The 27,085-nt window shown below is 39.8% G+C and overlaps 1 protein-coding gene across 1 annotated transcript in view; it reads right to left on the bottom strand.

Moving 5' to 3' along the window:
* The window catches only part of MACROD2 (mono-ADP ribosylhydrolase 2), an 899,313-nt gene that overhangs the window by 280,160 nt on the left and 592,068 nt on the right, over positions 1–27,085 (bottom strand). Inside the window, exon 7 of the mRNA XM_086626501.1 lies at positions 25,022–25,052. Within this exon, the coding sequence (XP_086482627.1) occupies positions 25,022–25,052 (31 nt within the window). The remainder of the gene's footprint in view (positions 1–25,021; positions 25,053–27,085) is intronic.

Genomic DNA, 27,085 nt, shown 5'->3' on the forward strand with positions numbered 1-27,085 from the left:
CCCTCCACAGTCCGTACGACGGGGTATTTCACCATGCACCAAATATTTGCTATGTGGGAATCATCAGCACCAGATGGTGTGGAATATAAAGACTTTTCTCAGGTTTGTTAAAAAGAAATAAAGCACCAGGCATTTATTCTATATATGTTCTAAACCCCAGTGTCATCATCAAGGCTAAACATGCTTTCTGAATCACAACAGACACGTGAATGACTGAGCTTTGATATGGTCCTGTGGGTCAAGGCTCGCTATCGACAACACGCTAATCGTAACACTTCGGCCTCATCGCTTTATGACAACAAAAGGAAACAAATGAGACCCACAGCCCAGCATGCCTGAGGTGAGGTTACTCAGTACATCCACTTGTCCTTCAGTTGGGAAACTAGGAATAGTATCTTGCAACTGATCCCATACAATCATCTCGTCAAAGATACATTTTAGCAGTCAAAACGAAATCGCTCGTCCTAGGTTGATTCCCATTACTATGTCAAATCTGGTCTGTTTAGAAGCAGAGATGATAGTATTCTACCAACAAGCTTAGGTTTCTGCTATTTTTGAGGGTTTTTTTCCTCCTCCTCCCTTTTTTAATACAACCATGATCACATGGTGAATGGATAAACAAGCTGACAAGTTGCTAGCTTGATGGCTTTTGTGGACACTCGCAACTTGAAAAGGAAGTGCACTCATTTGGATCAGCTGCATTGAAAACTAAAGAGGAGAGACATGAATCTTCTGCTAAATAACCTACCTTGCCTTATTGAACTCATTCAGCCAGAGAAAATCTTATTTGCTGTCCACTCAAAAAGTAACTCTCAGAAAGACAGTGAAATTAAGCACCATGAAAAGCCAGTAACCTTTCTGTTACCCCAGTCACCCCAAGAAACAAAGCTGCACATATTCACTGTATCCCTTCCAGACTATGCTAAAGTAATTAATTAGCATACATATAAAACGTCAAAGGAAAATGAGAAATTTTCAAAATGCATAAACAAAACATTCTTCTGAAGAAATCATTATATGTCTGAATTCCTCTCAAGCAAGGAACACGCCTTTTCATTTTCCTTGAGTGAAAAAAATCAGCAGCAACAGGAAAATACATACAGTTCCTGAAGAATGATTGCCAATTGCATTCAATCGCTGACGTGATAAAGAGGCAGCTGGTAGAAGATGGTTAATAAAGAAACCCAGAATAAGCATCTAGCAACTAATGCAAGAAACAGAACGTCTCTGCTGTGATGCAGCGACACAAAGCAGGTAGAGTATCGACATGACAGAGAGCCTTTCATCTACAGAAACGCATTGGGTAATTCAGCAATCCCCAGTTAAGTCAACCAGGGTCAACACTAGCACCAGGGCACATCATAAACCCCTCACTTCAAGGACATTGAGGTGCTGGAGCGGGTTCAGAGAAGAGCAATGAAACTAGTGAAGGGTTTAGAGAACTTGTCCTATGAGGAGCGGCTGAGGGAGCTGGGACTGTTTAGTCTGGAGAAGAGGAGGCTCAGGAGGGACCTTATCGCTCTCTACAATTACCCGAAACGAAGTTGTAGGGAGATGGAGGTCGGTCTCTTCTCCCACGTTATGAATGACAGGACGAGAGGGAATGGCCTCAAGTTATGCCAGGGGAAATTTAGGTTAGATATCAGGAAGAATTTCTTTACAGAGACGGTTGTGAGGTATTGGAACGGGCTGCCCAGGGAGGTGGTGGAGTCCCCATCCCTGGAGGTGTTTGAAAACCGTGTGGAATTGGTGTTGAGCAACATGGTTTAGGGACCCTGACAGTGCAGGGTGAATGGTTGGACTCTATGATCTTGAAGGTCTCTTCCAACCAGACGATTTTATGATAAACCTCACACAAGTCAGCAAAAGCAAGGCAGGCTGCAGGCCAAGATGCGCTGGCTCTCGACAACAGGGCTGGCTCAGCCTCAGCTTGTCAGAAAAGACACCCAGTGTGTGCCCGTTGCTGTACTGACTGACATCGGTCTCCTGTCCAACCAGCAAATTCAGACTCAGCTTACAGCTGCAGTTGAAGAGAGGCCAGTTACAAGAAGGTGACTAAGAGGCAAGAAAATACACATCGGTGTTTCTCTGAAACACACGATATCATACCATGCTTTGCTTCAGAGACTACAACATTGGCATCATTGGGAAAATACCTGCCATACAGTTGTCTTAACAGTGTCTGCTGAATATAGGCATATACTATAATTATTTAGGTCATGTGAGCAGATAGAGGCTTGCACGAATAAGGTCTTCAGATTCCACTAAAGAAAAATAAGATTTTAAGTTTATCAAACTGTTTGATATTTGTTAGCATGGGGTGGGGTGGGGGGCTGGGGGGAAGTTTTTCTGAAAACGCATCTACACTCGGGCTGCTGAAGAGGAATAGGGCTTGCCTATGAGCACTTTACTGCAGGAGGTACTACATTATATCCCAGTACTATACTGGGATTCTGCAGGAAAGCTGCATATTTGTAAGAATTCAACTTTTCTGCAGCAGTCAGTAGATTATTTTTTTTTTTTTAATTAGAAGTCAAGATTTTGGTTTCATTCTTCTTCCAGCATTTATAGGGAGTATGCTTGCAGGGAGACCACATCATGGATAAACAGGTTCTCTAACAGTCTTGTAAAAAATATAGCAAGCAATACTCAGAGACTCTCTGGGAAGCAACCTGCTTCAGAGCTGTGCTGTTTACTGTGCTACGTGATGGAGCTTTCCTGTCCGTCAAGGTATTTCTAATGTCCATGTGGAACATTAAGGCTTCAAGCTGAGCATAACAAGGGAAACAACAGAAAGATACCACCACAACACTGGAAGGGAAAAGATCTCACTACTCTGGCAATTAGCATTCTCATATGGTAAGAGAAAGTACAAACAATGCAAATGCAAGTGAGAGAGACACTTCCACAGGTAGTTTCACAATTATAAAATCTACCTGTGAGAGCGTATACGCAACATTTGCGTAAATTACACAGCCGTTAGACGCATGTATGCAGCTGTTCAGGAGCTCAAGTACATCATTCTTCTTAAAACGCCATACGCCGTATCCAGAACTGCTATTCCAGAAACAAGCGTTGTACAGAGAAACGCTAATTGAAAGGGGTTTCAAAGTGTACACGAGCTCCCTAATGCAGAGTATTTCAACTTCTACTTATCCACATATAGCAAGCAAGTTGTTTTTTTTAGGGTGGCAACATAATACAGTAAAAGTAATTCAAAACAAAGCGTAAAGCACTAGTCGATCGTGAAATCTCCCATCATACACTGAATTGAACAGCAATGGGATATTGGCTTCATTGTAGTTACAATTCCAACAAGGTTAAACATTTATTCTCCCCACTGATTTAAATAAAAACGCCTTGTTGTTCTCTACTGAGACAATGTGTAGGGAATCAATCCTACCTGCCTGAAGAGTCTTGCTAATGCTGCAAGAGATAAAAACCAGCCAAACAAAAACCCCAGCACCCACACACTGAATTCCACCTGAAACTGGCAGTATTTTCACAAAACGTAGTCCAATGCAGTGATGCTTAACCTTTACTGACACTATCCCAGGCCCTCCTTGACACGCGGTGCCCCTACGCATCCAGAGATCTGCTGTTCAGCAATAGGAATAAAGTAACCATCCCAGGCCTCGCAAAGCCTGGTTCCCTATGGAAATCCATCTCACCATTGATTGCAAACTCTAATTGAAGGCTCACCTGAAGTTGAGATATTCTTGACATGCCTCTCCTTGCTGGAGTCCCTGATGCCTACTAACGCATCTGCCACTACAGGCTGGGCAAGGAGACAAGGAGGAGAAATTTCTCTGAGCATAAATTTCTTTCTCCTCCTTGCTGACAGGATCTTTGTGCAGACAGTGGGAGCTGGGAAAGGACACTGAAGTGCGGCAGGTTGGGGTGGAGGATGAGAAGGAGAGGGAGGGAGCACAGGACCTCTTGCTGCAAGATGGGGTGCAAGGTTTTGGGGAGGAGGGCTGAATTTGGCAGAGACAATATCAGCACTGTTGGCTTCACCGAAGCTCTCAATTTCGACTAGAATAGGCAGCACACTGTGACAGGACTTACAAGCACAAGGACTTGGGGATATACATGTATATAGGGGACACGTGGGAAGACAAGCTACCACAGCAAAACGAAGGGAGATGACAGTATAAAGAGCCTGAGAAACTTCAGAGGAAAAGAACATACATGGGCAAAGGACAAAAACACAAAGTCGCAGAAAGAAAACAGCCAGCGTTGCCAGCCCAGCTCTATCCTTTAAATCACTTCCACCACATTCAATTGCTCTGACAGATGCAACCCAAAGACCTAGCTGGATTATCTAAAACCAACAGAGTACTTGGCGAAGGCCATACGCGTACAAGAACAAACAAAACAATCTGACATTATTTCAACTGAAGCACAGTTCTTATCTCCTCTCTAAGGGAAATCAAAGATTTCCTAAGAGCACATAAAAAAAATCAGCTGAAACTACACACACTCGCTCCTTGAGAAGGAAAAAAAAAAAAAAAGAAACAAAGATGTTCTTTTATCTTTTTCCCCAAAAGATATATATGGAAAAAAGTTATTGGGCAGGTTGGGTGAAAAAGCAAGATACTGTGTGAGGTATATTTAATCTACTTAGTTTATGCTTTTTAACAAATACGTTATTGATTCTTGGTTTGTGTATATTACTCACACTGTGGATTTTTTATTATTTTTTTTTTCATTTTTGCCTCAGGTGGTGATAAACATTACTAAAGGGTCACACAGACCAGCAGCTATTGTATTCAGGAAATCTACAACAGCTCAAAACTGAAATATCTCCAGATAATCTGGAGTTCAAAAATGCCAGTACATTTTGGAGGAACAGAGAGGGGGGTTACATTTTGTATTTGATGCTTAATGGTTTCTGTTCAGCATTCTGTTCAGAACGCCCTATACAGTAGGGCACTTCAGACTACTCCAACACTCGCTACGTGAACGCTGCTAAAACAAGTGCTTGTGCAGGATGTTTGACTTGACACATCATTGCACTATTTCAACATTTTATGCATGAATTTTTTAAGAGGAAGCATTTTTTCCTCCTTGTCTAGATGCTTCATTTCTGTACAAGTCCTTTGCCTGGCAAGAGAATAAGTTCTGTCTGAAAATACAAATCCTTCTTTTTGTCCAGCAAGGGTCACAGTAAGCCTTATTTGATTTTATGCTACTGTATGCATCAGCAACCAGCCAGTCTACTCTAGATGCTTAACCTCATTTCAGGTTGTATTGTAGCAACTTTATGAATAAAAAGTACATGGAAGCCACCAACAACTCTTCTATGCTCCCTCCCAATGCTGCACTGAAAACTCTTCTTGCTTGTTCTGTTACCTCGGATCACAGCAATATACACAAAAAGAGAAATGTGATTAGAAAGAGTTTTAGGGATTCGATTAATGGGGAAACTGGTTTAAAGCAAGGATAAGGAAAATTTGAAACTTAAAACCCTGATTCAGCAAACTTGACTGGTTATTACAACTGTGCATCTCGTACTTTCAATGCTCTTATCAAGTCCTCATATACTAAAGAGTACAGAACAAATAATTAATGGGTAAAAGACAAAAACATCATAATATCTTGGAAAACCTTGACTGTTCTTCCACCTTCTTTCCATTTATAAGGACTCATTCACTCACATGCTAATTATGCATATCTGCGTTAGCACCCTCTAATTGCAACACTTCCCTTGACTGACAATCAGCCCTGAGCATCAGTTGCTTTTTAAATCCAACAACAGTAGTTGATCAACAAACATCCCAGATCTCATCAGGTTCTTCAGTATGTCAAAAGATCACAGTATTAATCGTCAAACACGTATTTTTTAAAAACATGATTTCTGCTAGTATCTCCAATTTGCACTTCACTCACAATTATGCATTTACTGAGTCTTGCATGCTTCAATCAAAAAGGAAATTAAATACCTAGTTAATGGCACTTCCAATCCCACAAATCCAAATCCAATTTAGTCTTGATATGAACTTTAGGTCTTATTAACACTTGTTTTAAATAGCATTTTCAGTATGTATTCTAACAAGTTGTCAGTGTGATTTTTTTTTTTTTAAATCATTATACAAGCAAACGTGTTTTGCTTTAGCAGGTAATGGAAATTTCTAATGTTTAGAAAGGTTTAGCAAATGTCAACATTTCTGGTTAGACCAACATTGGTAAAGCCAGCTTTAGAGTAAAATGATTTCATTTTGCGAGAAGCCATTCTTCAGGGAAAAACAAAACAAAACAAAACCCCCAAAAACCAAAAAACAAACCACCAAGTTTTCCATGTCATTTTGAATAAGATTCAGATTGATATTGGAGAAAGAGAAACGCCAATGCAAATGAGAATTACTGTAGTCAGAAGCAAAACTTGTATTTGAAAAGGAGTCTATGCTATGGTTGGTTAGATCAAGCAGCGAAGGATACGGAAAACTAAGAAATTTCTTTTGTCCAACAACCCAGTACAAATAAGAAGCTGATCTGGACAATTTAAATGTAAATTTCTTACCACCTGTCAGACAAGTGAGATTTAAAGACCTCCACTTAAAAACACAGGCATCTCCAACCTGAGTCTTTAAGTGAAAATTGACCTCCCACCTCAATTTCCTTGTAAATGTGGCCATGTGGCAGCAAAAGGGGTGGTTTATTCCAGCGCTTTATTAAATTTAGCTGGTGTGTACGCTCAGTATGAGATGACCCATGCTACGTCTGGGGAAAACGACACTTTCGAGGCAGATCTCCACGGTCCATGTTGCGGCTAAACACCACTAATCCTCTTGGAAAAACGACATCCATCCCGGGTGTGTTAGCAGCAGGTGTACGGAAAAAAGCATTTCAACTCATTGGACAGAGAAATGTCGCTGATCATTAAGCAATGAAGCAAACCAAGGGAAATAAAGGACCTTTAATTAGGGGACGTGTAAAAAGAAGGTGGGTCATTTCAAAAGAGCTTTTTACATAACTGAAACTGAATGTAAGCGTTAAGAGTCAAGCTTATGGAACAGCTTTAGCTAATGTGATTTTCATTAATTCTATCAGATCAAAGAGTCCTCTCTATATATACAATTACCTTCTAGATAGCTTGCATTAACACGGCAGCTGTACATCTCCAGATTGGGAAATATACCACCACAATACTGAGTCAGGTCAGGATCATTTCAAGTGAATTATCAATATGCAGTCACCACCCTCCGCAGCTCAGTCTTCCCCACATCTCCAGGGACAGAAACCAGTTAAAAAAAAAAAATGCCACGCAGGCCAAAAAACCAAAAACTACATGGTGGCGGGAAAATTATCATTATATGGGAAAAAAAACTAGATTGGCCAGGGCAATTAAGGTAGATTTGTAGAGGCACCTCGGGGGAAGTCACATTTAGAAAGGGCAAAACAGCACCCGGCAGCGAGGAATGAGGAGGAAAATAAAATAAAAAAAAAAAAAAAAGCATGAAACAGCCCCACAAGCCCCTCTTGCAGGAGCAGGTGAAGGAGTTGGGGGTGAGGGAGTACAGAGAAGGTTTTTGTCTCTCACTATTCAAATCTATTTTAATTAGCAATAAATGAAAATAATTTTCCCCAAGTCAAGTCTGTTTTGCCCATGACAGTACTTGGCATGTGATCTCCCTGTCTTTATCTGGATCCACAAGCTTTTTCATCTTATTTCCCTCCTCTGTCCTGTTCAGGAGTAAGAGAGTGGTTGGGTGGGCGTCTGGCACCCAAGGTCAAGCCACCACCATGCCACAGATTTCTCTGTCACAAAATATTCTAACTATTCTGTTTTCTTTTCACCAAACCATACAATTTGAAAGACTGCAAAATGAAGTCACAATAACATGCAGAAAAACTATAAATATAAAATAGTTATATATTGATATTTAGTAAATATAAAATATATAATTATAAAATTAATATTATTTAAAATTAATTAAAATTATCAAGTATAATGTATTCTATAATTAAATATTATAGTATATTATACATGATTTATAATTATAAAAAAGGCAGAGAATGGAAAATTAAGGCATGAAAGTGCTCATGCTGGTGAGATCAGCGTTAAGAGTTTGTTCAAAAACAATCAAAGAACTATTTTGGGGGAGTAGGGGAGCAATTCTAGTTGGATTTATGAAACTAACAGACCATCATTCTATGAAACAGAGTTGATTTTTATAAATCAATTGCTAAAGAAAAGACCTCCACAACAAAGCAAGAAAACTCACAGTACTGATGAGTCAAAACCAATGGGATCAATACTTAATGCTTATTTGAATTATACATGTTTATATAGAGAGCTTTGCAAAATCATCTCGTGCAGCTTGATGTAAATAAACGCTATTGAATTTACAGTAACTATGTGGAGACAGGAAAAGAATAACTGACAAAGTTTGCAGGGTTATGTCACTGAAAGTCTGAACACTACTACTTAAAATTATTTCAAAAAAGCAAAAAAGGTGCAGTTGCTATCTAAAGCGGTTAATAATAATAATAAAATTATGCTAACACTGTAATAGATACTAATCAAGCCATGTTAAAGCCACCATATGTCCAGCACTTGGTCTTTAACTTAGAAGTATTCTAGGAATAGACGAAAAAAAGTGGTGGACACCCAGATGAAAGAAGGATCTCCAAAATTCAGAAGAGTCAAAGAAGAAGGATTTGTATTCTTTACAAAATAGGAGATTAGAATTAAACCTCTAAGACACAAAAGAATTTGGACGAACAGAAAGACTAATTGCTGCAAAGCATGTGAGTTCACACAAACAACAAAAGAAGGGAAATTAATTCAAATTAAGAAACCCCCTGTGCAACAGGAATTTGGGAAAAAAAATCTCTATAGAGATTGAAAGAGTAGAAAGGAGAAAAAAATTCTAAGAATAGCAGTTGGACTGGCTTATGCAACAGTTTCACAACTGGTTAGGACACTATTTGAAGAAAAAGCTGGTGTGTGATAATAGTGCTAAGTCAAAGGAAGAAACCATGTAGGTATGAGCTTCTGAGATATTTCTTGTGTTGAAATTTTAATATGGATCTTGTTTCCTTATCAGTTCCCATCAGATTCCACATATACTTTTCTCATGTTCTGTGCATGTAAGAGTGGGATAATACCATCAGGTACACACTGAAAAATAACTGATCATTCAAAAGGACTAAGGTACTTTTGAAAATTCAATAAACAAATGAAAAAAGCCCACACTGATTTTAATAAAGAAGTTCAGAGGGTAGAAAGACACAACCTTCTAAATCCAGTTTTAACAAATGAAGATGCTACTGCCTCAAAGCACCTCACCTCTGTCCCCCAGGAGTTACTGCACACTCAGACCCGCTAGCCAAGATGTTTGTGTGAACATCCTTTGCTTCGGTCCAGATTAAGCGGGATGGGTTGGCTTCAACAGCTTCAATCTAGGTGGGTTTTCTTCCAGCCATGCTCCTTGGGAATGAAATGAATTAGCAAGCAGGTGGACTAATAGACCTGGGGAGGCTGTGACTCCTGGCATGGGACAGCCGAGAGAATCTGTGAGGTGAGCACTCTCACAGCAGGTGCAACTGGAGCAGCCAAATTGTGCTTAGATAGGATTGTCTGGGTGTTGTGGTGGTGGTGGTTTTGCTTGGTTGTTGTGTGTTTTGTTTTGTTTTTTAAATAAAGTATCTTTTAAATAACTGCATCCAATGCATATTAACGTGATGATACTGTCTTAAGCGCTGAAAATTATAGACAGATAATTCAGGATTGGATTGAAGCACATGATTACCTCCTAGCGTTTATTAAGTGGATATTTAGATTTGTTGTGAAGGAAGAGGAAGAGAGTTTCATCATCGGTTCTGACATTTTAAGGGAAGAGAGGAGCCTTGTAATTTAGGGATCCACAGACATTAATGTATTTAGTAGGCAGTGACAAAAACAAGCAATAAATGCAGAGTAACCTAAATAGCAGGGATCGTACATTAAAAGTTTCAAAATTAAGACTACGCATGAAATTCAAGCAGAACCATTTTGTTTAGTAAGTAGAAAACCAGTGAAATATGTTGACAGTAAGGGTCATAAAAACAAATAATAAAAATAAGTAGATTAAAAAAAATTGTGGAGGTAAGAGAAAACTTAAGACACCAAGAATGATAAAACATGGAGCCAAGGCTGAAATATATTCAGTGCAATTATCAAGGTGACCTCTTCCTAGCCAGAAGCTTTGATACTGTGAAGCTTCAATAATTTGTGAAAATTGGTCTACTAAACAAATATAATTCATTATCCAATGTCATTTTTTTAAAGGAGATAATTTCTTGAAATCATATGTAATTTAAATGTAATACATGTTTATGAACTCCAAGGCTATGTTTTCTTGGGATAAGTGCTGACGGAGAAGCATTTCTATCTATTCCTTTTCAGAAAGTGTTCAGCTTAGTTAAGGTCAGCATAAATGCCATGTAATCAACATGGGAAACTCACAAGAAGGTCAACCACTAGGAAAAGAAATCTTGAAAACATGAAACAAGCTAAGAAAGGATTCAGAAGTTAATTCTTTACCATCAAACTCATGAAATTCCACAACTAGAACATCCCCGATTGCCCTTGGTGAGACAAGTTTGAATATGCTGGCATTATTAAAGAAATTCAATAGTAGAGCAGTTAAATACTTCCATGTCACTTGTTTCAAAAAATATCAACTGAAAACATTAACGGGGAGTTGATAAAAACTGGTATATGCACATAAATTAAACAGCTAGAGATTCTTGTACGTTCGAGTTTGTCAGTTGCATGTTCTCCACTTCTTGGTTGCCAAGCGTGGTAAAGACAATCACTGCTTCTGATTACCTACGTTGAGATGGTGACAACTCATTAGTCAGGCCACACAATAGCACGACTGGTATAAGGTTCCACAGCCCGAAATCCTCATTAGAAACGACACGTAAGCATTGCCAAGATGCACCCTCATTACCTGCATCATGGTTGACAGCTTCAATTAGAAGGGAGTTTCGAATATCACATCTCCCTTTGTGAAGAGCCTACTATATATCAGTAAACTATTGCTTTACTGAGAACTAGTAAATTTTAACTTATGAAGTCGACAGCAAAATAAAATAGAAGATTCCTAGAGCACTGACTAGCATGGTCAGCACGTAAGTAACACCACTGTTTTCTTCTATACTGTTTCTAGTACTGTGGAAAACACAGCAACTTCTCTTTCCTTTCTCACTTTGGGATCTAGGCTTTATTTTTCTAAAAGGCACAAAAATCATTATCTCTTAATTAAGCAATGCCTGTTTAGCAACTGAATTGTTCTAGTCTCTCATTCCTAAAGCCAGAAAAAAAAACCCAGAAGACTATATTCAAGTAGCAAACAGTTCAAATGTTGTTGAACTTACAGCGGTAATGTTCCTAATGGCACTTGGCTGAAAAAAACCCAAAAAATCCCACATCCTGGGCTCGTAATGGTCTGCTATAGTGTGTTTACTAGCTACAAGAAAAAGAATGGTTAAAAACCTATCAGTGGCATAATGTTTAGCACCTATTATGGACACAAGTATAACTACCTTACGGTAATTAAAGGCATAAGAAAATGATTAATGTTCTAAAGCCATAAAACTGCATCAGCTGAAGAGCTATTATGATTGCACTGTCTACAGCTCACAGCCTACGCTGGGCAATTTACGCTGATATGCATTCTCCATGAAACTGATACTCATTTTTTCCAACATTGGATAATGAACCGGTACATAAAGCTTAAACTACGCACCACACACTGGTCACTGCCAGAACAGTTGATTTACTCTTATCCTAAGGATGAAACTGTTTGGTGTTTTTTTTTTATGACTAGGTTCTAGATCTTCCTATTCTCTATTTTTCTCATCAGAATGCCTAACAGTTCACACTGTCATCTTCTCCATTTTAGAAATACGTTTTTGATCACAAAAACTGAGAAAGAGGAAAATGGATACAGAAAACATGCCACCCAGCTGCCAGCTGGAACAACGTGCTGACATTTACGTTAGCTCTTATTTAGCTCCGGGATGTCTCAACCAGGCCCTCCCCACACAGGATCAGCATAACATTATTCACGTTGAACGGTACCTTCCTCAACAAGTGACCTGTAAGTGCTACTCAATTTGACGAGGAAAATCAGAAATGGGTTTTTGACAGAACAAGTCACAATGTGTCACGAAAAACGATACTTTCCATATGGGATACTTCAAACTCCTTGAAAGGGAAGGTTTAATGTTCTTATTCCAGAGAGAAATGAAAATAGAAGGGGACAGAAAGTCTTCCACTGCCACAGCATCACAGAGTAAGTTATTACCCTGTAAATAGTATTATGCATTATTTCTGTTAAAGAGTTCTTTGAAAGATCACAGAGAGAAGGGAAATGGGGGAAAAAAAAAAGTGATATGCTGCATTGTCCAAAACTAAATTGGAAAATGATAGATACAGTTTATCATCTAGTAATATACAGCAAAGTAAGCACTCCACTCTCTCGTATATAAGTAATATATTGGAAGGAATAAAGAGACACACGCACAAATCGCTTACAAATCAGACTTTAAAGTAATGCCCTTTCCAAGGGGCTAGATACTCTTTCAAGAAAAGGTAAGATAAAGTCTTCTCTGCCCAAAATGAATATTTTAAGAAAGGTATGATACATTGGACCAGACTTCTTCTCTGCTGAAGTCAATGAAGTTAGAGTCAAAGTGAATGGCATCAATTACAAAAAGCTACATCTATTCCTCTAAATGCAATGGAATATTTCACAGCTAGAGCAAACCACTACAGCTTTTCTGAAACCAAGGTATATTGACTTTCTCCAGCATGAATTTAGCTTTGTTCCTATTTTAGTTACCAGATGAAAACCTAAAATCATAGCAGTATATAGTATAAAGAACATTATTATGAATAGGTCAGCTAAAACAGGGTCTCATATTCCAAATATAACCCTAGAAGCCACACACGTGCTGCACCATTCCAAGAAGCATCTAAGAAGAAAGCTAACTAAAACATCTACCAAAAGACCTCAACATTTTTCCATAGCTGATGGAGTAAATCTAGTTCTTCAGGCTGGCTGTTTCTGCCTTTCCATCTGGAACCAACCTGGGTCCTATTCCCTGGAACAACTTCACAGAATAGCTCTCATCGCTCAGACCTGCTAGCAATAATCGTTGCTGTGACATGTCCACCCTAACCAAGGAGTCATGTCAGTTCCAATGGGATCCGACACAAAATCACTCCTCACGACGTAATTTAGGTTGTGCTCTTTCCACAGATCTTGTAAGCCACTGCACAGTGACTCTTACTCCTCAGGACTAATCCAGGTGATCCCCGTCCCACAGCAGTGACCGACGAGGTGCCGGGTAGCACTCAATAACCGTTATCGCACCCGCCAAACCCTGGTGCCGAGAGTGAGTGGTTTGTTTATGGATGGTGCTGGCGACAGGCGCACCAACAAGTCCCCTCGTCCAGTCTAACCGGGTGAATTGAAAGATTAGTCTGTCATCCCAGCATGAGGCCTCATTTTTCTTCTGTGCTACGTAAGTCGCCCCCTTCTCGCAGCCCGTATTTGATTGTGATTAATTTGTCAAGGCTGGCTATAGCATGGAAATGAAGAAATGGATTGCCAATTACAGTTAGTCTTCTCGCAGAATACCCCTCGAACCGGTGCATTTCTGCAGTAGCGACAGCTCAGAAATAAACTGAATTCAGCTCTGTTGAGCAAAAACCTGACCCAAAGTGTATTTTAAAGCAAAAGGTGACTTTTCCCACCCCCCTTCTCTAACCAGCCCCTCAATAAATGGTTGACTTCTATCCTGCCTACCTGGCAGGTACACAAAAAGGCTACCCACATTTATTTCTGTGGTCACCTTGGTAAGATGTACTGAACTTCTGACTCAACACTCTTCAACAAGGTACACTTTGTCTCTGAGTATCTCACCCTGGGTGAGCCTGAAGGGGAATTTAATATGGATACCAGTGCCAGTAAGTAAACAAAACCAGTGACGATTCTGCTCTGTACAGAAGCTCTTAAAGGCATTCAAACTTTCTCCTGAACAGTAGTCACAGAAAGGTAAATTTTGACTCTTGCTGCTTTTCCTCTGCAGTAAACCTCAGGTGTTCTCACAAGCTGTTTAATATTTCATCGATATAGACAACTAGCTTAAATTGAATAATCAGATTCTCATAGATTAATGAAATAAGAAACAATTCCATAATAATTATTAATACAGAATTTGAGAAACAACACCACAGTCCCAGCAAAGCATGCATGTAATTAATTTTACACACTGATAAAACCACTGGCAAATTACTCAAGTTGCATAAATTCAAAGCATGTGTACAAATCTAACTATTACCTCAGAAATTCAGTTGAAAAAATTTTAAAAATTCCCTTTTTCCTCAAGAAAATTCTGACCACTGCAACAGAAGCTTCCCTCCATTGTTGTACTTCACTGTATTTAATACTATTCTCTTAGGTATCACATTTTCAGACAGAAGAACCATGAATGTGTTTCCAACAGTCAGCAGCACACAATAGCTTTAAACGCATTCTGAAGACAAAAAGGCACAACTCTCTTCCAGGTCCAAGGTGGCCTTCCATTGGCACAACCACTGCCGAGATCCACAGAACTGCAGAATACATCTTCTAAACAGGGCCCTGGCTTAGAAACAGCATTAGTCATTCATCACACTGAATCATCTGACTTTGCTGTTCTTCTTCTGCCTCAGCGGCAGTTGCCCTTTCCAGTGATATATGGTCGCATTCCTGCCTAACGAAGATGCAGGAAAAAACGGACAACACAGTGAACGACCCTTGGAGGCAGAGACACCTTTAAATTGTCTTTCAGGTACTTCGATGAGACTCAGAATAGCAAGTCTATTCTGTTGATCTTTTCTTCCATTTCAGGAAAGTAAAGAAAAAAGAAAAGTAAAAGTAAAGAAAGTATCTGCCCTACCAGCAGTACGTTTTTATCTTTCACAGGCCACCTAAAAGCCCTGATATTCTCACACATATTTCTTCCACATGTCTCGAAGTGACTATCAGACACCAAATAGAATCATAGAATGGTTAGGGCTGGAAGGGACCTTCAAAGGTCATCTAGTCCAACCCCCCTGCAAGGAACAGGGATATCTCCAACGAGATCAGGTTGCTCAGGGCCTCGTCCAACCTGGCCTTGAACGTCTCCAGGGATGGAGCATCCACCACCTCTCTGGGCAACCTGTTCCAGTGTTCTACAACTCTCATGGTAAATACATGAATGAGAGATGATCTTGGTAATATAGAGTAAATTTATGTACTGGTGACTTTCGGTATTTGCACTGGAGGGTGATTTAGGGTCTCTAACACTGACTAGATCCATTACTATAGGTATTGTATAAATACACAATGAGAGACAATGTCTGCTACGGAGAACAAAAAGTAGGACGAATAAAGTCCAGCTCCACAATATTCTGTGGCCAGGCCTATCACTGTGCACTAGAAATAGCTTTTAAAAGCTACTTAAGGACACGCAAGTACAGACTAGTACGAGACTATTCTGTTCCCACAGAGCAAGTTTTAAGCTGTGAGTGGGATTCAATATTAACTGAATACACTTAACAGTTTTCATTTGTAAATGCCAGATAAAACAATTGTACAGTATAAAAATGATTGTGGATGATGATCCAGGACTAGAAATCTTACCCTAGGCACTTTTTAGATCTTTTCCTAGCTGCTAAATTATAGAGAATTTGTATTGTATAACTAAGGTTACATACAAGAATAGTCACGCCACAGCGCAGGGGTAAGTGAAATCACTGCTAATACGACACACATCAGCTCCAGTGGAAGTTTTCAAATCCAGGAGTAGTTTTACAGCTGTCAAGACAACACCTATTCTTCTTTAACTATATTAATTTTATATTAAGTTCCTCCTTTCAAGGAAGCTCAGTTGCATCATGAAATTTGACTGAAACCATTAAACTAGCTGTCTGTCTTTTTACAACGTGTTTAAAACTCAGAGGTAACATACTTCACATACAACACATTCTGTAGAAATGCAGAAGGCAAGAAAGAGGTGCTCTTATAATTATTAAGTTCTCATACCACATTTAATCACAAATATGGTTAAAAGACAGCCACAACAACATAATGCTCTACTTCTGCAAACAAAACCCGCTTTGCTAGAGTGCCTGATGAGATCTCATCAAGTAATCTGAGAAATTGGAGTGATTCCCTGATATGAATCTCACTTGTCAATGACAAAAACATGTAAGAAGCTTGGAATCACAAAAAAGCCCAGGTTGGAAGGGCCACAGCGCCTCTGGAGGTTATCTGGTCCAACCTTCTGCTCAAAGCAGGAACAATTTCGAACTTGGATGAGGTTACTCAGAGCCTCAGAGAACCCTAAGAGAGCATATCTTTGTCTTTCCTTCTGAATGCTGACTTCTCAAGATGAAAAATAATTGTGGAGAAGTAGTCGTGAAAAGCAATATATACACTTAACTGGTAGATTTAATTAACTGATGTAATTATCTAAATAGGCATCCAAATGATAATACTAGTTGATAGTAGCCTCTTAACTCTTCAAGAGAGTAATTTTTAACTTATCTTGGGCCTGTTAATTCCTTTATATACATTTAAAGCTAAATAAAGTGAAACTGTTTGAACTTGGGCATTCTTCTACTGCTGGAGTCTTTCACAACACTGTGGTATATTCCACTCATGCCAATGCAAACGGAGGAATTAACTAACAGATTGGGCTCCAAGTTTAGAGATCTATGTTCTTTTCTGGGGGAAGGGGCAAGATTACACCAAAGAAAAATTTTGTATAGTGATAATTGGGACTTTTACCAAAAACTAATTTATACTTCACGTATCATATTAATTTAATGTCTCCAGGACGAAGTACATGTATCTTTATTTTCTTACTTAAATTAATTTCTTAATAAATTAGCTTCAAAGAGCTTTAGCTTTTCCTGTTTGTAAAGCCATAGAATAAACACAATAGATTATCTTGTTGACATCAGTCAGGAAAATTTAGAAAAGGGAATTAATCGATACCATTGGTATATACCAAATACAGAGTTTTAACTTTCATCATGGTAATTTAGACATTCTTAAGTTCAAGAAGGACAAGGAACTGCTTGATAGAGTCCAGCGCAGGGGCACAAAGATAATTAAGGGAGTGGAGCATCTCCCTTATGAGGAAAGGCTGAGGGAGCTGGGTCTCTTTAGCTTGGAGAAGAGGAGACTGAGGGGGGACCTCATTAATGTTTATAAATATGTAAAGGGTGACTGTCATGAGGATGGAGCCAGGTTCTTCTCACTGGCATCCAATGATAGGACAAGGGGAAATGGATATAAGCTGGAACATAGGAGGTTCCGCTTAAACATGAAGAAGAACTACTTCCCAGTAAGGGTAACAGAAACTGGAACAGGCTGTCCAGAGAGGTTGTGGAATCTCCTTCTCTGGAGATGTTCCAAACCCGCCTGGACGCGTTCTTGTGTGATCTGATCTAGGTGGTCCTGCTCCGGCAGGGGGATTGGACTAGATGATCCTTTGAGGTCCCTTCCAATCCCTAACATTCTGTGATTCTGTGAAGTCTTTGACTGGAAAACCACAAACACCAAAACAAACATTCTATCTGACCAGTTGAAGCCTTGTTTGTGATATCAGCAGTATGTTTTCTGAATACTAGAGAGATCTTTTCCAGCTCTTGTATACTTTGCAGAATAGTTTGTCTTGGAAAAAAAATAATACGAAATGCGAAAGGAAAAAGCACCCAAAGCACAATGTGTTTTTGATGCCTTTGGAGATGTTACTGGCTTTTCTTCAACAGTTTGCAGATATCTATATAGCTCATTGCAAAAGCAACTAGACATGAGACATGCTAGGAGCTTCAAGATGTAAGCCACTATGAAATAAGAGCAAGAGAGCACAAAACCAATTGTTTCTTGCAGAGTAGAACCCAGACAGTGAGGTTAAAGAGCATGGGCAGAAGCTGCAAGACTGAAGAAGGCAACTAATACATGGAAATATAAACTCAGAGCAGTGAGCCTAACAAAGGAGCCAGGCTTTCCAGCCTTTATAAAGCCTTAAGTTCTTCATGCTTCTGCTGATTTTAAAATAAAAAAGTAATTACGTAGAGACTCTATGTCTTCCTAAAGAGAAAAGGGAAAAGACAGAAAGTGAGGCCATACGGCAACAGAGTAGTAGTCAGTGTTCAACAATCTAAGCTTTCGAAGGGAAATTTTTAAGGACAGTCAGTGAACGCCACTTTAACAAAGGAGAGGATTTGTCCTCTAGCATTCAGGGGAAATGCTGTAAGTTGAACCAGTCAGCAAGAACTTCAGAATAGATAAAATTCTAGATAGTCTAACTACAATATCCATAAAATGTCAGTTTCCACTGAAAAGGAGATTATTAAGTCTCTTGTCTGGAATCAAGTTTGAGTTTCTCCTTGCTAAATTTATCATATGAATGTTAATTTTGGACTGTTGAGAGCTCATTGATTTACACTTTCCAGTAATAATTTTTTTAGTATGTAAAATATGGGAAGAGACCAATTAGTATCATGGACACTACACTGTCTGAAATAAGAACACTGTTAAATAATGCATGCAACAAATTTTTATACAAGTAGTAATTAGATTTCTAAGACTACTTGAATATTATAATAGTCATTTCATAGCTGTTACTATTATTAATTTTAATAATAAACTCAGTTAACTGGTGATCAGTCCCAAAAGAAGCATCAAAAAATGAGTTATCATATATCTTCATTTTTGCTGAAATATTACATTACACAAATTATGGAGGAAATAACAAAATGCAATTAACTTCCCAATGACTTACAAAAAATGACTGTTAAAACCACACAGTAGTGTCAAAAAAGTTGATGCAGTCTGAGTTGAGAGATGAGGAGTTGCAGATTAAAAAAAAGGCTTAGTTAGGAGAGGGTTTTCTTAATAGGAATTTTCCTTATGTGACCTACTGAATTTTCTTTTTTCTCCCCCCATCACAGAGAATTTATATGATAATATCTGTTTTTCTAGGTCACTGTAACTGACATCACCATATTCAAATGCTGATGATCATGTATAGCATCGGGCCATTGTGATGGTTACAGGGACTCAAAGCACCAGACTGGAGATAAATACAAGACTGCTTCATGGCTACTTATTACACATTTGTGTAAAAAATAAAAATTTGCAGCTTACTAACTCCTTCCTTGGAAAGATAACATTGCAACCCTTAATAGAATTGCTCATTAAAGAAATACACATCTTAGGAAGGAAACGCCAACAGAAAATGAGAAGAAACAGATGGGAAAGATGGAAATAGATTGCCTCAACCTTTAGCCCTATGTCAGGAATTTATTCTGCCTTTGAAAACATTTGCTTTAGTCTTCTGACTCAGATTTTCAGAGGGCTTTTATAATCCTTCAGTAGCGCACCTGTCGGTTAATCCCTTGTTATAATCTATCTTGGATCACTTCATGTGGAGAAGAGCTGATGGATATGCTCCCAGCCCTCTGTGGGCTGGGAGGATGAATCGTTCTTTGGATACTGAGGAGGACACACTGGAGGTCAGGACGGCTGTGACACAAGCTGGCACTTGACCAAGAGACCTCTCTCTCCAGAGAAAGACAAAGCAGAGCAGGAGATCTGTGATACCTCCCCTGCATCCTGCCCTGAGAATGTATTACATGCTTCTATTTCCTATACGCACTGCATACTTTACTCTTTTTTAATTTCTTTGCTTTCTAAGCTTGCTTTTCAGGCTCTCCTTTAGCCACACTTAATAAATTTAACTTTGCGACGTTTTGCCACGGCCAGGCCAAAAGCTACAAGTAAGCATAAGTGGCCTGATTCTAAAAGAAACAAGTTTTACTCCAATGTAATGAAGGTGTTCGAAATGTGGTGAACCTGTGCGTTTCCACTGCCTAAATCACTGCAGACATTCTGCACTTTCATGGCTTGTGGTCTTTTGCTTTCCCTTTCTCTGTGTTTTTAAAAGAAATGCAAATATACATTCATAACAAAACCCAAGAGCTGCCATTATCTTTTTTCTCAGAAAGGGTCGATGATATCATTTTAGTGAAAGTCAAGCTAAGTAAAATATACAGCTATACTGATGTACAGAAAAAAAAGAAATACCAACTGGAGATTTCCCAAAGTTTTATCTTTCCCCCTTCTCTTTCCTTTTTTTTTTTTTTCTCCTCCTCCCTTAAGTTTAAAATAAGATTTAAATACTTGCTTATGTTGCCAGAGAGCAGCTTACGTTGCCAATGCAAGTATCTAGGAACAGAAGCCAAACTCTGTATTACTGTAAAATAACGGTAAGAAGGTAACAATAAGTGTGCATAGACCATAACATCTTCAAGTCCTTCCATATGTAGTCCACCCTATAATTATCTTTCAACACAGTATTGTGCCAAATATGAAAATTCCAGTCTTCTCATATCCATCTGCAGAGCCTTGTTTTAATTTTGCAGCTTGTAAGGTTTGTAGCACCATATCAGACATCTCTGTTCACTTTGCAGGCTGCAAACACCAGAATCTGCGGATAGCTTCTTAAAGACATGATAATGAGGTGCTCTTCCATAAAATCTACTGAAGAAAGTTGCCTTTTTTTTTTTCTCCTTCCTTCTGGCAGTACCTCAGACATAACAAGATGGTAATTATGGGGAAAGCGGATGTGTAAATGGTGATTCACTGTGTATAAGGTGAAAATCTGACACAATACAGCCTAAACTAATGCTTTTTACCCTCCAGACTACAGATTTGTCTGTAGATTTATTTTTATCACCTTTTTTATTCAAAAAAAAAAAAAAGCAGAAAAATTGCTTTGAGAAAGGGAACAGAGACAAAACGTCAGAAAATCCCTAAAAATTTAGCAGGCCTACAGAAAAGCTGTGATAAGGTTAAGATTGCACTCTCGCTCATGTTTGAGTACTATTGAGAACAGCTACTGAGAATCTGGCGCTTGACACCCCAGTACCTCCCTAACGGTACAGGAGTGACACAAGCCCTCCATGCTCCTCCTGAAGCAGTTTTGTTTAAGAAACTTCATGCTCTGGATATAAAGTAAAGCATTTATTGCAACAGAAGAGAGTAACCCATGGATCCCCAGGGATATGAGTCTTCACAACCTTTACTTTCTTAGACAGATTATCAGTTTATAAGCATATTAGAGGTGACAGGGATCCCTTAGGAAGAGACAGTAAAGTGCCGGTGGGTAGACCCTTACTTGTTTTGCAGTCCTTACAAACATTCAGCATTGGTTGCTTTCTACTTTTTTAAAGATTTAATCCCTCAATTGTTTTAGAAGTCTGATAGCCTCAAAGACCCCTCCTGAGTGAATTTGTTGCCAGCGCTCTTTAAATAGGAGCACATTAAAATCAAAGTTTTGACTCCTGGCACAGCGCCTTCATGGCAAAAGGCCTTCTCGAGGCTCTAACTCGTTCAAGCTGGAACATCCACAGTGCTATGGGTGGAGATGGAGCGTCAGGAAAAGTGTTTGGGGAGGAAAGGCAGACCCTTCCTCTATCCAATGCCGTTCTTATGAAAAGCAATGTGCCCTTAGCCAAAACCTCAAAAAGAGGCTTACTTGCTTGTTTCTTCCCAGTTTCTTTTTTATGGAAGGCTAGGAGTGCTCTGCAGTGATGCAAACAGGAAAGGATTGCTCTCCAGAGAAGCGTGACTACTCTCTCCTAATAATAACAGAAAAGGCAAGCAATCTAAGCATTTACAAGAATTTGGAGCACAACACAATCCAGATTCTTAAATTGGATACACTCACATGATCTCTTGCAAATTTGTCCACTTCCATTTGGAGGTGAGACTCAATTTTCAGCCAAGGGTTTCTGAAGGGACAACATTTGTTCACATAGAGCTGAGGTGAGAAATCGAGGCTGAGTGTTCCTTCAATAACATTTTATTGGGATAGTCTAGCGTTAACTGCACAATACACAAAGCAATACCAACCAGCTAGGCCACCAGGAATGAAGCTGATCCACTTGCTTGTCTAGACACTGACTTCACATAAAGGAATGTGTACGTATAGAGGGGAAAAACCCAACAAAACCAGAAAGATGAAAGCATAGTTTTGTGGGTTTCGTGTGTACTTTACACCACAAAGACATCACACAGCGTAATTTCAGCACTGCAACTGCTATCAACCAATCTTGACAAAAATATTGACACCTGAAGCCTGATGCAGAGTTGCCTGTTTAATTACTACTCTCACACAGTAGATCTGAGAGTCTGGAAAGAAGGTATTTTTTTCATTGAGGAACAGAAAGTATTTATTAGAGTGTAAACAGTAAAAGCAATTAGAGAGTGTGTTCCCAAAACAAACAGAAAACAGAGTATGTTAGCAGAAAGGTGTCTTAATTCATTTCCAAAGGTGAAAACAGCAAACAATTACCGAAGAAGCATCTGCTGCACTATATAATGTTTCAGTAATGCCACAACTTTCCAGTTAAAATCAATACTAACTTGAAGAAAAGCATCCATTACCTCAGCAAAAGAAAACTCGAGATTGCTACCAGAGATCCTTTCCAATTTTCTTTACTAACTTGGTTGGAACCAGATGATCTGTAAGGTCCCTTCCAAGCCAAAGCATTTTATGTACTTCAGGGAACCACGTTGCTCACCTGCTGAGACCTTTTCTATTAACTAGGCCAGTTCTAAACTAAAATCAACGACTATTATTTGCACATTCCACTTATTAGTAATTTCCCTATATTTACACCACATCTTGCCTGTTTTTATAAACTAGTAGCAAAAAATGTGTTAAAGACCAAGATTTAAGCCAAAGAGTCAGGAACTAAAATGCAGAGCTCCCCTGAAAGTTCAAAAGGGGACCTGAAACGAGGACCGAGGCAGAGCTTTATCTGAAACCAGATTCACACGCAGTGACTTCCAGTGTTTGTGGAAATGGCATCTGCATGTTCTTCTGCAATAACAACAGTGCCATCCAAGTAGAAAAGGATACAGCACCCAATGTAATTTAGATTTTTACCTTCTGAAGCCTAATTCAGATTTACAATCATCAAACAATCAATTTTAAATAAGATGTCCTTGAAAAAGAAGAAACAACCCTAAATATTCCTGTCACTCCCCCTCCCCACATCTGCAGTATCTGATTAGTCAAAACTCAATTACTTATCTAAAGATTATTATATGTTACTTTCATGCAGCAGCAGCTATGTCATACTATGGTGTTACATGATGATTACGTGGGGTTTTTTTTGGTTTATTGCTGCTCAGCATGTTTCTTTAAAACCTGTCAATTGTACAAGTAATCCAACTTACTATCATTTGTATCATACGCATTTACTGAATCTAAATGTAAGAAAAATCAGCCTACGTTATTTTTAAATGAAAAAATATTTTTGTCCCCTTGTAATTTGCAGGTCCTCAAATTTCTCCATATATTTTCCTAAATATTCATAGAATCATAGAATGGTTAGGGCTGGAAGGGACCTTCAAAGGTCATCTAGTCCAACCCCCCTGCAAGGAACAGGGATATCTCCAACTAGATCAGGTTGCTCAGGGCCTTGTCCAACCTGGCCTTGAACGTCTCCAGGGATGGAGCATCCACCACCTCTCTGGGCAACCTGTTCCAGTGTTCTACCACTCTCATGGTAAAAAATTTTTTCCTAATATCCAACCTGAACCTACCTCCCTCTATTTTAAAACCGTTACCCCTTGTCCTATCATAACTGGCCCTCCTGAACAGCCTCTCCCCATCTTTCCTGTAGGCCCCCTTGAGGTACTGGAAGACCGCTATAAGGTCACCCCGGAGCCTCCTCTTCTCCAGGCTGAACAGCCCCAACTCTTTCAGCCTGTCCTCATAGGAAAGGTGCTCCAGCCCTCTTATCATCTTCGTGGCCCTCCTCTGGACCCTCTCCAACTGGTCCATGTCCTTCTTATGTTGGGGACTCCAGAACTGGACGCAGTACTCCAAGTGAGGTCTCACGAGGGCAGAGTAGAGGGGGAGAATCACCTCCCTCGACCTGCTGGCCACGCTCCTCTTGATGCAGCCCAGGACGCGGTTGGCCTTCTGGGCCGCAAGAGCACATTGCCGGCTCATATTGAGCTTCTCGTCCACCAGTACTCCCAAGTCCTTCTCCTCAGGGCTGCTGTCGATCCATTCACCACCCAGTCTGTATTTATGCCTGGGATTGCCACGACCCAGATGTAGGACCTTGCATTTGGCCTGGTTAAACTTCATGAGGTTGGTACGGGCCCACCTCTCCAGCCTGTCGAGGTCCCTCTGGATGGCATCCCTCCCTTCCAGCGTGTCGACGGCACCACACAGCTTGGTGTCATCGGCGAACTTGCTGAGGGTGCACTCCATGCCACTGTCCACGTCACCGACAAAGATGTTGAAGAGGGCCGGGCCCTCTTTTGTCTCTTTTTGTCTTTTTCCTCCTTCAAATATCATGCCCACTTCTTCCACAATGTTGACCAAAAGCCAGCTGACTATTAGCGATTGCCTCAAGATTACAACAAAGCAAGTGACAAACTTTTATGGATAACCCTTTCCCTCGAGTTCTTCAGGCAGTATTAATTTGCATGTAAATTAATAAACTAAAAATGTGGAACCACAACTCAAGGGAGCTAAGACAATTTCATGTTATTCTAACAAGTTTGCTTGAGGAAAACAGACTTTTTCCCCAGTCTTGGACATTGGGGAAAGCCTCGCTTGCTTGCCTTCTGGATGGAAAATTTTGCCAAACCCCCATTTTTCCCTGCTGAAGCCACAGCAGCGTGTTTAAGAGTTACTGAAGCTGTCAAAGTGTAATCACAGTTGTGGCCCTCGGCTCACGGGCTAAGGGCTGCACAAACGTATCCCACTTATCAGCACACTAGCAACCAGTCACAGTCAAAGGCTTTGGGTCTCTGTTATTTAACACAGGATAAATAGATTCACAAGGCAAAATGACTGACGAGACATCTGATACGATATATCACTGTTTAAAATAGTAATAATAGGAAAAACTGAGCAAGCAATAAGCGACATCTAAGGTCTTACTTACCATAAATTCCTGTTGAAATACAGGGAAATGCCTGTAAAACAAATGAAAAGAAAAAAAAAAAAATCAGTGGGATTTCTGTTTGCCAAACTTTTTATCAAAACCAAGGGTATTTTTAAATGCCTGTTTTTCAACACCCAGAGATTAAATGTTGTAGCCTTCACTGTTACGGTAGACAATTCACAGGCATTTTCATGTCATTATATGAAACATATTCCATATGTTTTCCTTGCTGCCATGTTAATAAAGTCGCATTCTTTTTCTCATCTTGAGCTACGAGCAACACTTGAACCCAGAATCTTTATTAAAACTGTCTTTTGAGCTAAAAGTTAATGCCATGAGCTAAAAATTAACGCCATAAGCTAGCATGGTAGAAAAAAAAAAGCCATATTCTCTGGGTAGAGTTAGACAATGTTTCTTCAGTAGTAAAATAAGCTCGGCCAGCTTAAACCCTGCCCTGCCCTCCCCTGCCTCTTTGCCATGCCCTTGTTCATTATAACCTCCTCCTTTGTTGCAGAGCCTTTCATTTTTAAGCTCAGTTCTTTCAGACATGTGGTTTGCGGTGTGACCCAAGACAGCTGTACTGGTACAAGTCATAGGCTTGCAAACTGGTGCAGGGTGAGGAGCTAGAAGGTGCTGGGTGAAAAGAAAGGGTACATTTTTGGGGTCAGCTGGGACACAAAAGAAAATGCATTATGCAACGAAAGATGGATATAGACATCGTACCAGCAAGAACGACAATTTATGTTTCTCCTAGCTGTACCCGTTGTCTAGAGATTTGCATTTCCATGAGCCAGCGTCAGTTTTCCACCAGGAGAAACTAAAGCTGTACATGGTTTCACGAGAGAGACAATTTTCTTTGTGTGCAGTTGATATGTGATATCACCTTTGCCTCTCGCTTCTGGACTGACAGCGAAGACAGCTCAAAGGTACAAGAGCACCTGGGACCGAAGTCTCAAATATCCACCCTCAGGCTCCCATCCAGATCCCCTGGCGATGAGTCATCATACAAAAGAAAGGAATTCTTCTTTACTTAATCACACAGGAAAACATTATTCAAAGCTAATGCTTGCTTTATATTTAACCAGGGAATTAATTAGGGAAGGGTGATTAAGAAAGGAGAGGTCTAATGGAAAGAATACATCCTCCCCTCCTCTCTGAAAATACTTAAGTAAAATAAAGCAGGGGAGAATTATAGTCTCATTCCTTCTCACAACCACTACAACTTACATCCTGAAAAATACTTAGCTTTGTAGTTTGTACCCAATAAATCACAATGAATCAGCTCTTTAAGGAAATGAGGAATGGAGTAGAAAAAGAAAAACCAACACACATGCAGCTACGGAGCTCAGGCTGAGGTGGCAACAGATGCTCCAGCAATAAGAAAGAGTCATAAAGGATGATTTTTTTGTCCAGTTTAGCAACAGATTTTAGAATTCACCACTGTTGAATGTAGCACCAAGTGCCACATGTTAAGAGATAATGGCTCCAAAGAAGTGTTTTGTTTTCCATTCTTTTCCACAACTTGAGTAACAGCACACAACTTAGATACTCTTATCTGCCACAGGGAACGAGTAACTGGGTATTCAAGGTTGCTTCTCTCACCCGCTCCACAACTCTGGGCAAGGGGAAACTACCCTCCAGCACCATGCTGCACTATGGGACAGGCTCAGCACACATCCCCAAGACCTCACGGGGCAGCTGTGCTTACCGGGGCCACTGGAGCCCAGCTCTGGACGGGAAGCCTGCAGGCTCCAGAGGACTGGGCTTCCCTTTCAGCTTTGCTCTGAGAAGAGGAGACAACTGCGTTTTCAGCACTGCATGGCAGCTGCTTGTCGTGTTTGTTCATCTTCATTCACACAATAGACTGCTCCGAGGCTGTTTAGCAAGCTTTAGCTAGCAATTTGCATGTTGTGCCTGTTTCTTAATACCCACTTTAAAATTGCTGTGTAGACACATCATAATCATTACCTTGCTTTCAGATCCTGTCATGCACCTGAAACCTATCTGAACAGAGCTACGAGAGTGTGTAAAATCCCGTCGAGCTCCTTCTGAATACCAGCCTGT

The sequence above is a fragment of the Tauraco erythrolophus genome, chromosome 2 (genome assembly GCF_009769465.1).
Source record: "Tauraco erythrolophus isolate bTauEry1 chromosome 2, bTauEry1.pri, whole genome shotgun sequence".
Classification (NCBI taxonomy): Eukaryota; Metazoa; Chordata; class Aves; order Musophagiformes; family Musophagidae; genus Tauraco; species Tauraco erythrolophus.